This window comes from Hyla sarda, chromosome 1 (assembly GCF_029499605.1).
Source record: "Hyla sarda isolate aHylSar1 chromosome 1, aHylSar1.hap1, whole genome shotgun sequence".
In the NCBI taxonomy this organism is placed as follows: Eukaryota; Metazoa; Chordata; class Amphibia; order Anura; family Hylidae; genus Hyla; species Hyla sarda.
In genome coordinates this window covers 83,985,191-84,001,866 of record NC_079189.1, presented here as the reverse complement: position 1 = coordinate 84,001,866, position 16,676 = coordinate 83,985,191, and the positions used below count along the sequence as shown (strand labels likewise).

Below are 16,676 nucleotides of genomic sequence, written 5' to 3'. Positions count from 1 at the left end.
TTCATTTTCAGGAACCACTTTTCCAAACATCTGTCAGACACCTGTGGGGCGTTAATGCTCACTGTTCCCCTTATTACATTACATGGGGTGTAGTTTCTAAAATGGGGTCACATGTTGGGGGGGGGGGTCCATTGTTCTGGCAGGCTTTGTAAACACACGTGGCCTTCAATTCCGGACAAACTTTCTCTTCAAAAGCCCAATGGTGCTCCTTCTCTTAGAATTGTAGTTCGCCCCCAGAGCACTTTACATCCACATATATGGTATGTTCATACCATCCACATATGGGATATGGGTTACAAATTTTGGGGGGCTTCTTTTTCCTATTTTTCCTTGTGAAAATGAAAAATGTAGGGTAAAACCAGCATTTTAGTGAACATTTTCTTTTTTCTCATTTTCCCATCCAACTTTAATGAAAATTCGTCAAACACCTCTGGGGTATTAACCCCTTAAGGACGGCGGGCGTATGCATAAGCCCTCGTTTTAAAGTCTTGATGGACTGAGGGCGTATGGATACGCCCGTGGGAATTCCGGTCCCCGCCGCTCGCCGGGCGGGGACCGGACCGGGGTGACTGCTGATATCTATGAGCAGGCACCCCATGCAAACCCCTGGGGGGGACCCCCCCCTCCCCCATGTCAGCGATCGCCGCAAATCGTCGGTCAATTCAGACCAACGATTTGTGGCTTTTCCGGCTCAATCGGGTCTCTGGTGACCCGGAAAAAAAGGGTGAATGGGGCTGTCCGAGAGAGCCCCATTCACCCTTACCCAGCAGGAGTGATGTGGCACAGGTGGCGCTTCACGATCACGTGATTGATTGGTCGGAACGACCGATCAATCACGACCCTGCTGGGCGGCGATCGGGACGGTGAAGATGGCTGGGATCGGAGTCGGCCTCCTACCTTGCCCTGGTCCGGCAGGGGTCTCCTCGGGATCGATGGCGGCGACAGGAGCAGCAGGATCGGCGGCAGCAACGGTGGCGGTCCCAGCGGAAGGATACAGCAGGAGGTGAGGCCTGATCACTTCCTGCTGTTGCTTAGCAACAAATCGCAGCATGCACAGGCAAAGGGCATGCTGGGAGTTTTGCAACAGCTGGAGTTCCAAATACAACTCCCAGCATGCCCTTTGGTAGTCTGTGCATGCCGGGGGTTGTACTTTTGCAACGGCTTGAGGCACTTTTTTCTATGAAAAAGTGTGCAGCCAGCTGTTGCAAAACTACAACTACCAGCATGCAGAGACTACCAAAGGGCATTCTGAGAGTTGTAGCAGTTTGCCTCCAGCTGTTGCAAAACTACAACTCCCAGCATGCCCTTCGGCTGTCAATGCATGCGGATTGTTGCGGTTTTGCAACAGCTGGAGACACATAGGTAACAAACTGTTTCACAACCAAACTCAGTGTTTTGCAACCAGTGTGCCTCCAGCTGTTTACAGCGAGTTCTGCTGCAAGTTTGAGATGCGGCAAATTTTCCGCCGCAGCTCAAACTCCCAGTGAGAAATTCATTGTAAACCTGCACCCATGTGAAAGTATCCTAAAAAACACTACACTAGCACATAATAAAGGGTAAAACACTACATATACACATACCCCTAGTCCCCCCCCCCCCCCCCACTAAAAAAAAAAAAAAATAAAACGTATTGTACGGCAGTGTTTCCAAAACGGAGCCTCCAGCTGTTGAAAAACAACAACTCACAGTATTGCCGACAGCCACTGACTGTCAAGGCATGCTGGGAGTTTTGCAACAGCTGGAGACACCCTGTTTGGGAAACACTGCCTTAGGGTATTTTTGTGGCGGATTCAAATATCCTATTTAGTCCTCAAATGCGCATGGCGCTCTCTCACTTCGGAGCCCTGTCATATTTCAAGGAAAGAGTTTAGGGCCACGTATGGGGTATCTCCGTACTCGGGAGAAATTGCGTTACAAATTTGGGGGGCTTTTTCTCCTTTTACCTCTTATGAAAAGGAAAAGTTGGGGTCTACACCAGCATGTTAGTGTAAAAAAATAATTTAATTTTCACAAGCGGTAAAAGGAAAAAAAAAAGACCCCCAAAATTTGTAACAATTACTCAGAACTACCCCATATGTGGGCGTTAAGTGCTCTGCGAGCGCACAACAAGGCTCAGAAGTGAGAGCCTGCCATGTACATTTGAGGTCTAAATTGGCGATTTGCTCAGGGGTGGCTGATTTTACAGCGGTTCTGACATAAACGCAAAACAATACATACCCAGATGTGACCCCATTTTGGAAACTACACCCCTTACGGAATGTAACAAGGGGTATAGGAGCCCTTTCACCCCACAGGTGTTTGACAAATTTCCGTTAAAGTTGGATGTGAAAATGAAAAAAAAAAAACTTCGCTAAAATGCTGACGTTACCCTACATTTTTAATTTTCACAAGGGAGAATAGGAAAAAAGCCCCCCAAAATGTGTAGCCCCATTTCTTCTGAGTAAGAACATACCCCATATGTGGATGTAAAGTGCTCTGCGGGCGAACTACAATGCTCAGAAGAGAAGGAGCGCCATTGGGCTTCTGTAGAGAGAATGTGTCCGAAATTGAAGGCCATGTGTGTTTACAAAGCCCCCATAGTGCCAGAGAAGTGGACCTCCCCGCCCCCCACGTGACCCCATTTTGGAAACTACACCCCTCACGTATTGTAATAAGGGGTGCAGTGAGCATTTACACCTTACAGGTGTCTGACAGATTTTTGAAACAGTGGTCTGTGAAAATTAAAAGTAAAATTTTTAATTTGCACAGCCCACTATTCCAAAGATCTGTCAAACGCCAGTGGGGTGTAAATGTTCACTGCACCCCTTATTAAATTCTGTGAGGGGTGTAGTTTCCAAAATAGGGTCACATGTGGGGGGGGTTCCACTGTTCTGACACCACGGGGGGGCTTTGTAAACACACATGGCCCATGACTTCCATTCCAAACAAATTCTCTCGCCTTAAGCTCAATGGCGCTCCTTTTCTGAGCATTGTAGTTCGCCCGCAGAACACTTTACATCCATATGGGTTATTTCCATACTCAGAAGAAATGGGGTTACAAATTTTGGGAGGGCATTTCTCCAATTACCCCTTGTGAAAATGAAAAATTTGGGGTAAAACCAGCATTTCAGTGAATAAAAAAATCTAATTTTTCATTTTCATGTCCAACATTAGCGGAAATTTGTCAAGCACCTGTGGGGTGTTAAGGCTCACTGTACCCCCCTTGTTACGTTCCTTGAGGGGTGTAGTTTCCAAAATAGTATGCCATGTGTGTTTTTTGCTGTTCTGGCACCATAGGGGCTTCATAAAAGCGACATGCCCCCCCAAAAACCATTTCAGCAAAATTCACTCTCCAAAATCCCATTGTTGCTACTACCCTTCTGAGCCCTCTACTGTGCCCGCCGAACACTTGACATACACATGAGATATTTCCTTACTCGCGAGAAATTGGGTTACAAATTTTGGGGGGGCTTTTTCTCCTTTTACCCCTTGTGAAATTCGAAAAACTGGGTCTACAAGAACATGCGTGTAAAAAATGGAACAAAAACCCAAGAGAACAAATGCGTTTATTCGGATAAAATTTTATTATAACAAGATCACATACAATACAAAAAGGAATCATAAGAACAATTAAAAGCATGTTGAAAGACAATCCAGAAATAGTAGCCCAGTGGACAAGAACCAATAGCCGGTGACTAGGGTCAGGAATAAGTATTACAGTTGTGAGATCAAATACTAATCATAATGGAGGGACACCAGGGAGGTAGGTACAAATAAAGTGCATAAATAGACTCCTGTATTGGAGGCTCATAAGCATAGTATGGTAAGGTGCAATAGTCATACACATTAATAACACCACTTTCCCTCTGAGTTACCAAAGGTAGGTAAATGCAATAAATAATGGTGAAAAGTGCAAAAAATAACAGAACCTATACTGCATATAAATTGCTGCATATAGGAAAAGCCATATATATAGGCATGGTAGCAAATACATAATACAACCTGGTGTACAGAGCCCTAGTCAGCTGCCTGTGAAACACCAAAAGGGTTAACACACTTACTGAATGTCATTTTGAATACTTTGGGGGGTGCAGTTTTTATAATGGGGTCACTTGTGGGGTATTTCTAATATGAAGACCCCTCAAATCCACTTCAAAACTGAACTGGTCCCAGAAAAATTCAGATTTTGAAAATTTTGTGAAAAATTGGAAAATTGCTGCTGAACTTTGAAGCCCTCTGATGTTTTCCAAAAGTAAAAACTTGTCAACTTTATGATGGAAACATAAAGAAGACATATTGTATATGTGAATCAATATATAATTTATTAGGAATATTCATTTTCTTTACAAGCAGAGAGTTTCAAAGTTAGAAAAATGCCAAATTTTCAACATTTTCATGAAATTTGGGGATTTTTTACCAAGCTTACTGAGTTGCCCATAGCAACCAATCAGATCACTTCTTTCATTTTGCAAAGGCCTGGTTAAAAATGAAAGAAGCAATCTGATTGGTTGCTATGGGCAACTCAGTAACTTTTCCTCTGGACAGGTTTTAATGAATCTCCCCCATAGTGCATACACATAGCCTCCATATAGTGCATACACATAGCCTCCATATAGTGCATACACATAGCCTCCATATAGTGCATACACATAGCCTCCATATAGTGCATACACATAGCCTCCATATAGTGCATACACATAGCCTCCATATAGTGCATACACATAGCCTCCATATAGTGCATACACATAGCCTCCATATAGTGCATACACATAGCCTCCATATAGTGCATACACATAGCCTCCATATAGTGCATACACATAGCCTCCATATAGTGCATACACATAGCCTCCATATAGTGCATACACATAGCCTCCATATAGTGCATACACATAGCCTCCATATAGTGCATACACATAGCCTCCATATAGTGCATACACATAGCCTCCATATAGTGCATACACATAGCCTCCATATAGTGCATACACATAGCCTCCATATAGTGCATACACATAGCCTCCATATAGTGCATACACATAGCCTCCATATAGTGCATACACATAGCCTCCATATAGTGCATACACATAGCCTCCATATAGTGCATACACATAGCCTCCATATAGTGCATACACATAGCCTCCATATAGTGCATACACATAGCCTCCATATAGTGCATACACATAGCCTCCATATAGTGCATACACATAGCCTCCATATAGTGCATACACATAGCCTCCATATAGTGCATACACATAGCCTCCATATAGTGCATACACATAGCCTCCATATAGTGCATACACATAGCCTCCATATAGTGCATACACATAGCCTCCATATAGTGCATACACATAGCCTCCATATAGTGCATACACATAGCCTCCATATAGTGCATACACATAGCCTCCATATAGTGCATACACATAGCCTCCATATAGTGCATACACATAGCCTCCATATAGTGCATACACATAGCCTCCATATAGTGCATACACATAGCCTCCATATAGTGCATACACATAGCCTCCATATAGTGCATACACATAGCCTCCATATAGTGCATACACATAGCCTCCATATAGTGCATACACATAGCCTCCATATAGTGCATACACATAGCCTCCATATAGTGCATACACATAGCCTCCATATAGTGCATACACATAGCCTCCATATAGTGCATACACATAGCCTCCATATAGTGCATACACATAGCCTCCATATAGTGCATACACATAGCCTCCATATAGTGCATACACATAGCCTCCATATAGTGCATACACATAGCCTCCATATAGTGCATACACATAGCCTCCATATAGTGCATACACATAGCCTCCATATAGTGCATACACATAGCCTCCATATAGTGCATACACATAGCCTCCATATAGTGCATACACATAGCCTCCATATAGTGCATACACATAGCCTCCATATAGTGCATACACATAGCCTCCATATAGTGCATACACATAGCCTCCATATAGTGCATACACATAGCCTCCATATAGTGCATACACATAGCCTCCATATAGTGCATACACATAGCCTCCATATAGTGCATACACATAGCCTCCATATAGTGCATACACATAGCCTCCATATAGTGCATACACATAGCCTCCATATAGTGCATACACATAGCCTCCATATAGTGCATACACATAGCCTCCATATAGTGCATACACATAGCCTCCATATAGTGCATACACATAGCCTCCATATAGTGCATACACATAGCCTCCATATAGTGCATACACATAGCCTCCATATAGTGCATACACATAGCCTCCATATAGTGCATACACATAGCCTCCATATAGTGCATACACATAGCCTCCATATAGTGCATACACATAGCCTCCATATAGTGCATACACATAGCCTCCATATAGTGCATACACATAGCCTCCATATAGTGCATACACATAGCCTCCATATAGTGCATACACATAGCCTCCATATAGTGCATACACATAGCCTCCATATAGTGCATACACATAGCCTCCATATAGTGCATACACATAGCCTCCATATAGTGCATACACATAGCCTCCATATAGTGCATACACATAGCCTCCATATAGTGCATACACATAGCCTCCATATAGTGCATACACATAGCCTCCATATAGTGCATACACATAGCCTCCATATAGTGCATACACATAGCCTCCATATAGTGCATACACATAGCCTCCATATAGTGCATACACATAGCCTCCATATAGTGCATACACATAGCCTCCATATAGTGCATACACATAGCCTCCATATAGTGCATACACATAGCCTCCATATAGTGCATACACATAGCCTCCATATAGTGCATACACATAGCCTCCATATAGTGCATACACATAGCCTCCATATAGTGCATACACATAGCCTCCATATAGTGCATACACATAGCCTCCATATAGTGCATACACATAGCCTCCATATAGTGCATACACATAGCCTCCATATAGTGCATACACATAGCCTCCATATAGTGCATACACAATGCCTCCATATAGTGCATACACAATGCCTCCATATAGTGCATACACAATGCCTCCATATAGTGCATACACAATGCCTCCATATAGTGCATACACAATGCCTCCATATAGTGCATACACAATGCCTCCATATAGTGCATACACAATGCCTCCATATAGTGCATACACAATGCCTCCATATAGTGCATACACAATGCCTCCATATAGTGCATACACAATGCCTCCATATAGTGCATACACAATGCCTCCATATAGTGCATACACAATGCCTCCATATAGTGCATACACAATGCCTCCATATAGTGCATACACAATGCCTCCATATAGTGCATACACAATGCCTCCATATAGTGCATACACAATGCCTCCATATAGTGCATACACAATGCCTCCATATAGTGCATACACAATGCCTCCATATAGTGCATACACAATGCCTCCATATAGTGCATACACAATGCCTCCATATAGTGCATACACAATGCCTCCATATAGTGCATACACAATGCCTCCATATAGTGCATACACAATGCCTCCATATAGTGCATACACAATGCCTCCATATAGTGCATACACAATGCCTCCATATAGTGCATACACAATGCCTCCATATAGTGCATACACAATGCCTCCATATAGTGCATACACAATGCCTCCATATAGTGCATACACAATGCCTCCATATAGTGCATACACAATGCCTCCATATAGTGCATACACAATGCCTCCATATAGTGCATACACAATGCCTCCATATAGTGCATACACAATGCCTCCATATAGTGCATACACAATGCCTCCATATAGTGCATACACAATGCCTCCATATAGTGCATACACAATGCCTCCATATAGTGCATACACAATGCCTCCATATAGTGCATACACAATGCCTCCATATAGTGCATACACAATGCCTCCATATAGTGCATACACAATGCCTCCATATAGTGCATACACAATGCCTCCATATAGTGCATACACAATGCCTCCATATAGTGCATACACAATGCCTCCATATAGTGCATACACAATGCCTCCATATAGTGCATACACAATGCCTCCATATAGTGCATACACAATGCCTCCATATAGTGCATACACAATGCCTCCATATAGTGCATACACAATGCCTCCATATAGTGCATACACAATGCCTCCATATAGTGCATACACAATGCCTCCATATAGTGCATACACAATGCCTCCATATAGTGCATACACAATGCCTCCATATAGTGCATACACAATGCCTCCATATAGTGCATACACAATGCCTCCATATAGTGCATACACAATGCCTCCATATAGTGCATACACAATGCCTCCATATAGTGCATACACAATGCCTCCATATAGTGCATACACAATGCCTCCATATAGTGCATACACAATGCCTCCATATAGTGCATACACAATGCCTCCATCTAGTGCATACACAATGCCTCCATCTAGTGCATACACAATGCCTCCATCTAGTGCATACACAATGCCTCCATCTAGTGCATACACAATGCCTCCATCTAGTGCATACACAATGCCTCCATCTAGTGCATACACAATGCCTCCATCTAGTGCATACACAATGCCTCCATCTAGTGCATACACAATGCCTCCATCTAGTGCATACACAATGCCTCCATCTAGTGCATACACAATGCCTCCATCTAGTGCATACACAATGCCTCCATCTAGTGCATACACAATGCCTCCATCTAGTGCATACACAATGCCTCCATCTAGTGCATACACAATGCCTCCATCTAGTGCATACACAATGCCTCCATCTAGTGCATACACAATGCCTCCATATAGTGCATACACAATGCCTCCATATAGTGCATACACAATGCCTCCATATAGTGCATACACAATGCCTCCATATAGTGCATACACAATGCCTCCATATAGTGCATACACAATGCCTCCATATAGTGCATACACAATGCCTCCATATAGTGCATACACAATGCCTCCATATAGTGCATACACAATGCCTCCATAGTGCATACACAATGCCTCCATATAGTGCATACACAATGCCTCCATATAGTGCATACACAATGCCTCCATATAGTGCATACACAATGCCTCCATATAGTGCATACACAATGCCTCCATATAGTGCATACACAATGCCTCCATATAGTGCATACACAATGCCTCCATATAGTGCATACACAATGCCTCCATATAGTGCATACACAATGCCTCCATATAGTGCATACACAATGCCTCCATATAGTGCATACACAATGCCTCCATATAGTGCATACACAATGCCTCCATATAGTGCATACACAATGCCTCCATATAGTGCATGCACAATGCCTCCATATAGTGCATGCACAATGCCTCCATATAGTGCATACAAGCAATGCCACCATATCCATACTGTTATGGCACACTGTTATGGGGGATCTGTAGGCGACACACTGTCTGTAAGTGGATCTGTAAGTGACACTGTTATGGGGGATTTTTAGGTGACACACTGTTATGGGGGGGGGGGGGGGGAGATCTGTAGAGGACACTGTTATGGATGTTCTGTAGATGACACACTGCCAGCTCCTCACTGCCTGCTCCTGCATGCTCCTCCACTCCTCACTGCCGTAGAGCAAGTGTGCTGGTGTTGTGAAGTGACGTCAGCTCACGTGCTCTGGTAATGGCAGCCCCCATAAAACTGTTTTACATTAAAATATTCCAAAAACTAACAAAAAAATAAAAAAAATGTAGATACCATTAACTAGGTATTTAAATTCCAATAAAATAATAAAAAAAATATGTGACACTTTCCTTTTAAGGGGTTAAAGGGGTATTCCAGGAAAAAAACTTTTTTTTATATATATCAACTGGCTCCAGAAAGTTAAAAAGATTTGTAGATTACTTCTATGAAAAAATCTTAATCCTTTCAGTACTTATGAGCTTCTGAAGTTACGATTTTTTTTTAATAGAAGTAATTTACATATCTGTTTAACTTTCTGGAGCCAGTTGATATATAAAAAAAGTTTTTTCCTGGATAACCCCTTAAAGGCTCACTATACCCCTTGTCACATTCAGTGAGGGGTGTAGTTTCCAAAATCACGTGGTCACACGTGGGCATTTATTATTTTGTGTTTATGTCAGAACCACTGTAAAATCAGCCACCCCTGTGCAAATCACCAATTTATGCCTCAAATGTACATAATGTGCTCTCACTCCTGAGCCTTGTTGTGCGCCCGCAGAGCATTTTACGGCCACATATGGGGTATTTTCGTACTCAGGAGAAATTGAGTTACAAATTTTGGGGGGGCAACACCAGCATGTTAGTGTAAAAAGAAAAAAAAAATTTAAACTGGGGGGGAGACAAACCTCCAGCTGTTTCGAAACTAAAAATCTCAGCATGTACTGACAGACCATGCATGCTGGGAGTTGTACTTTTGAAACAGCTGGAGGCACACTGGTTGGAAAACCTTCAGTTTGGTTGGAAAATACTGAGTTAGGTAACAGAACCTAACTGAAGGTTTTCCAACCAGTGTGGCTCCAGCTGTTCCAAAACTACAACTCCCAGCATGTATTGATCGCCGGATGGCATGCTGGAGATGTGGTTATGCAACAGCTGGAGGTACACAACTACAACTCCCAGCATGCCGAGACAGCTGTTTGGGCATGCTGGGATTTGCAGTTTTGCAACATCTGGAGGGCTACATTTTAGAGCCCACTGCACAGTGATCTCCAAACTGTGGCCCTCCATATGTTGCAAAACTACAACTTCCAGCATGCCCAGACAGCAAACTGCTGTGTGGGCATGCTAGGAGTTGTTGTTTTGCAAGATCTAGAAGGCCAGAGTTTAGAGATCACTGCACAGTGATCTCCAAACTGTAGCCCTCCAGCTGTTGCAAAACTACAAATCTCAGCATGCCCAAACAGCTAACACCTCTCTGGGCATGCTGGGAGTTGTAGTTTTGCAACATCTGGAGGGCTACAGTTTAGATACCACTGTATAGTGGTCTCAAACTGGAGCCCTCCAGATGTTGCTAGGCAACTCCCCGGCTTCCGTAGGATCCAGGGAGCTGCATCGCCGTCCTCTTCTGCCACCGATCACCGCCCCCTACTGTGGGTGGGGAGAATGGGGAAAGGAAACCGAAAGTTAAACCCACCCCCCTCCCCCCGATCTGCTATTGGTCGTCTCTTGTGAACAACCAATAGCAGGGATAGGAGGGGTGGCACCCCTGCCACCTCACTCCTATCCCTTCGGGGGGGATCGTCGGTGTCTTGGACAACCCTGATCCCGCTTATTTTCCGGGTCACCGCAGACCCTTATGACCCGGAATCGCCACAGATCACCGGTGTGAATTTACCGTCGATTTGCGGCGATCGCAGACATGAGGGGGCGGGGGGCTTCCTGGGCATTTGCCCGATCCTTAAGTACCAGAGCGTCATGGCATAACTGTACGCAGAGTCCATAACTGGTTAAGGAACACAAGTTCAAGGTGTTGGCTAAGCCTCCAAATTCCCCAGACTGAGATCTGACTGAGCCGCGCCTCACAACTTACAGGGCTTAAAGCAGTTGTGTCCAAACTGTGGGCCTCCAGATGTTGCAAAACTACAACTCCCAGCATGCTGGGAGTTGTATTTTTGCAACATCTGTAGGCCCGCAGTTTGGACACTGCTGGCTTAAAGGATCGGCTGCTGCCATCTTGGTGCCAGATACCACGGAATACCTTCAGAGGTCTTAAGGAGTCAACACCTAGACAGGTCAGGACAGGGGTTAGGATGGCATAAGGGGAATCTACACAAGACTAGTCAGGTAATATAAATGTTACCGATGCATAGTCACGGGCTACAGCAGTGCAGCATAAGAAGAAAACAATAGGATGACATCAGATCGCTCCACAAAGAGAACAGCTCATAACTAGATGAATCATGCATTTATACAGGAATACTGGAAATAAAAGAGGTCACCACTTAGATAATCGCCTTTACCAGCTGAAGAACTATGTCCCTCCTTAGGAGCACACCCTAAAGGAAGAGCTAGGGGAAAACCACTGAAACATGAGGCTTATTCCCCTTTTTTATGCAGCAGTGACGTTAATAATATACTTATATTTTTATATCTCCATAAATGGCTAATGCTAGAATTGTCAGCTCCTATGTAGTTAAATGACAGGTACTTTCCATCTGCAGTAGAAGGAAAAGTAAATTGGATTATAATGAACTTTACCTAATAAATCTTAGGAGGACAACAGCCATTTATCCACTGGCCGTGTAGGACAAGATCACATGTATCACAGCGTATCAGGCGTGGCACCCCCGTGCTTGTCATTCCATCCCTGCTTTATTTACTGTGGCGTCCATACGAGCTGCACACCTTATACAACATTAACAGCGATTCTATCTCTAAGTGATGACTACGGCTCTGTTTTCAATGAATATGAATGAACCCGTATCACAGCCTCAGTCCTGCGGAGTGAACAGCACTGACTTAGACATTCGCACTCTGCTGGAGTCGGTCTGGAGGAGTTTTATAGCTTTGCCTTTTTCAATCCTATAGGTTTGTAAGCAATGAGTGTTCATGGGGGTTAAACTGAAAATAAGTTGACTCCCAAATGAAAGAGAGAAGCACCTACATATATGTGTAGTACAAGTAAGGTTTACACGGCTGAAAAACGGGCGGAATGTCTGCACGAAAAACAGATGCCGACATTCCGCACATATGACTAACTGGCGGGGCACTAGGACCGATCGGAAATGTGCCATCTCATTTCCTCGTGGTCTCGGCGGAAAAAAAAAATTCTATTAAAAAGTCTATTCTTTCTGCGGAGTCCACAAGGACAGAATTTCCTTACCAGAGACGTTCTGTTGTGTAAACAGTGAAGCAGAATCCCACTGACATTAATTGGACTCTGCTGAGGAACGTCCGTGCGGAATATTCATGTGGATTCCACACAGACTATATAGCTGAGATGGATAAATTGTGAACCTCAAAGGGGTATTCTAGAAAAAAAATTTAAAAAAATTTTTATTTTATTTTTTATTTATTTTTTTATCAACTGGCTCCAGAAAGTTAAACAGATTTGTAAATTACTTCTATAAAAATTTCTTAATCCTTCCAATAGTTATCAGCTGCTGAAGTGAAGTTGTTTTCTGTCTGGCAACAGTGCTCTCTGCTGACATCTCTGCTCGTCTCGGGAACTGCACAGAGTAGAAGAGGTTTGCTATGGGGATTTGCTTCTACTCTGGACAGTTCCCGAGACAGGTGTCATCAGAGAGCACTTAGGGGGGGGAAAAAAACAACTACACTTCAGCAGCTCATAAGTACTGAAAGGATTAAGATTAACCCCTTAAGGACTCAGGGTTTTTCCGTTTTTGCACTTTCGTTTTTTCCTCCTTACCTTTAAAAAATCATAACCCTTTCAATTTTCCACCTAAAAATCCATATTATGGCTTATTTTTTGCGTCGCCAATTCTACTTTGCAGTGACATTAGTCATTTTACCCAAAAATGCACGGCGAAACGGAAAAAAAAATCATTGTGCGACAAAATAAAAAAAAAAACGCCATTTTGTAACTTTTGGGGGCTTCCGTTTCTACGCAGTGCATATTTCGGTAAAAATTACACCTTATCATTATTCTGTAGGTCCATACGGTTAAAATTATACCCTACTTATATAGGTTTGATTTTGTCGCACTTCTGGAAAAAATCATAACTACATGCAGGAAAATTTATACGTTTAAAAATGTCATCTTCTGACCCCTATAACTTTTTTATTTTTCCACGTATGGGGTGGTATGAGGACTCATTTTTTGCGCCGTGATCTGAAGTTTTTATTGGTATGATTTTTGTTTTGATCTGACTTTTTGATCACTTTTTATTCATTTTTTAATCTTATAAAAAGTTACCAAAATACGCTTTTTTGGACTTTGGAATTTTTTTGCGCGTACGCCATTGACCGTACGGCTTAATTAATGATATATTTTTTATAGTTCGGACATTTACGCACGCGGCGATACCACATATGTTTATTTTTATTTTTTTTTACACTGTTTTATTTTTCTTATGGGAAAAGGGGGGTGATTCAAACTTTTATTAGGGAAGGGGTTAAATGACCTTTATTAACACTTTTTTTTTACTTTTTTTTGCAGTGTTATAGGTCCCATAGGGACCTATAACACTCCACACACTGATCTTTCATCCTGATCACAGGCGTGTATTAACACGCCTGTGATCAGCATTATCGACGCTTGACTGCTCCTGCCTGGATCTCAGGCACGGAGCAGTCATTCGTCGATCGGACACCGAGGAGGCAGGTAGGCGATTTCACCGCGGCGGTCCCGAACAGCCTGACTGAGCAGCCGGGATACTTTCAGTTTCACTTTAGAAGCGGCGGTCAGCTTTGACCGCCGCTTCTAAAGGGTTAATACCGCACATCGCCGCGATCGGCGATGTGTGGTATTAGCCGCGGGTCCCGGCCGTTGATTAGCGCCGGGACCCACGCGATATGATGCGGGATCGCGGCGCGATCCCGCTTCATATCGCGGGAGCCGGCGCAGGACGTAAATATGCGTCCTGCGTCTTTAAGGGGTTAATTAATATAAGTTATTTACACATCTGTCTAACTTTTTGGAGCCAGTTGAGATATATATAAAAATATATATATAAAAATAAGTTTTTTCCTGGATAACCCTTTAAAGGTATTTCTCCACAGAGATTCATTCCTTCCAAGGTTGTTCCTTTCACCTGTGTCATTAATCATAAAATAGCGAGGACATATTCACCTAGACTAACTTACCTTCATACGGTGTGTCTGGGGGACCGGCAATTTCGCCTCTCAGCTCAGAGAAATTCTCGTCTACTAGGTCTACTTTGATTTGGTTTTTGCTAGTCTTTAAAAAGAGAGAAAAAAAAAGCAGTATAAGCAACCAGAACTTTAGTAGAACATTACAAATCCACATAAGTAATACACAGACTTGGACATCACAGAAAAAAAAAAATATTCTTTTAGGCTACAGACAGATGTTCCCCAACCTGAGCTTTTCCAGCTGTTGCAGAACTACAACTCCCATCATGCCCTGACAGCCTTCGGCTGTCAGGGCATGATGGGAGTTGTAGTTCTGCAACAGTTAGATAAGATCAGATCAGTACTTACATGTGCTCAATTATACAGAATATACATTGTAGATAAGAAAAGCAAGTAGGTAGCCAGCAGTAGTATGTATATAATAAAAATTGTCTTCAAATTTATTAAATGTTGCTGTTAAAATCAAATACAATTGATAAATGGACATACTCGAACTGTAGAGCAGAGAAATGCTAAGCATGACGCGTTTCGAGTTACAAGACATTGTCAGAAACTGTGCCACAAGGAGGAATCACATGGTATATCTAAGGTTATTACTGAATAATGTACCGAATGTACTTTCTGCTTTCTTGTATCCATTTGTGTAAGTCATTAAAGGGGTACTACCGTGCTGACAACTTATCCCCCATCTAAAGGATAGGGGATAAGTTGCCTGATCTCGCACGCAGCACCTCGCTCTCATCAGGCCCCAGAGCGAACATCCGCTCCGGGTCTGATGACGGGGCCGGTGATCGTGACGTCACAGCTCCGCACCCGTGTGTTGTCACACTCCGCCCCTCAATGCAAGTCTATGGCAGGGGGCGAGACAGCTGTCTCGCCCCCTGCCATAGACTTACATTGAGGGGCGGAGTGTGACGTCACATGGGGGCGGAGCTGTGACGTCATGATACTCCTGCCCTGTGATCGGCAGTCATCAGACCCGGAGCGAACATTGCTCCGGGGCCTGATGAGAGCGAGGTGCTGCGTGCGAGATCGCGGGGGTCCCCAGCGGCGGGACCCTGTGCGATCAGGCAACTTATCCCCTATCCTTTAGATAGGGGATAAGTTGTCAGCACGGTAGTACCCCTTTAAAGGGTTACTCCGCTGCTAGACATCTTATACCCTATTCAAAGGATAGGGGATAACATGACTGATCATGGGGGTCCTGCTGCTGGGGCCCCCCGCAATCTCCTGCAGAACCCCGCGTTCTAAACAAATGTCGGGTTCCTGTGCCAGTGGTCGTGATGTCACAGACACTCCCTTTGTGATGTCACACTATGCCCCCTCCATTCAAGTCTATGGGAGGGGACGTGTCCTATATACATGTATGGAGGGGGCATGGTGTAATGTGACGTCATGAGGGGCGTGGACGTGAAGTCACAATCACGGCCTCCGGAACAAAATGTTCAGAACCTTGGAGCACCGGAGTACTCCTTTTAAAGGGGGCTTGGTGGGTTAGAGGTATAAGTGTTCTCTTGGGAGGCATAGTGTTAACTATGAGGATGTTTCCTCCCTTATTATTGCCTCTCCTGGGAATCAGTTATTTTATATATATTTACAGTATATAGATGCAAATCATAAAATGTTGCAGTATCTTGTAATACCTTTTTTATTGGACTAACAGAATTTTGTAGAGAAGCTTTCGGGATTCCTCCCTTTATCAAGTCTTAAGCAAATCTAAGCTCACAAGGAGAAGACACAGGTTACATCTCACAAGTATGCAGATATATAAGCAAACATACCATACGATTCCTCCTTGTGACGTAGCATGAAGAGTCATGTGACTCAAAATGCGTCATGCTTAGTGTTTCTCTTCTAAGTTCGTGTATGTCTGTTAGCACTTAAATATGAATGTAACTCCATGATGTTTTACTACTGGC

At 43.4% G+C, this 16,676-nt stretch overlaps 1 protein-coding gene across 2 annotated transcripts in view; it reads right to left on the bottom strand.

Annotated features, from left to right (window-relative positions):
- The window catches only part of UBE2K (ubiquitin conjugating enzyme E2 K), a 54,284-nt gene that overhangs the window by 24,026 nt on the left and 13,582 nt on the right, over window positions 1-16,676 (bottom strand). For both annotated transcript variants that reach the window (XM_056556961.1, XM_056556967.1), the window contains exon 2: window positions 14,749-14,842. In XM_056556961.1, the coding sequence (XP_056412936.1) occupies window positions 14,749-14,842 (94 nt within the window). The remainder of the gene's footprint in view (window positions 1-14,748; window positions 14,843-16,676) is intronic.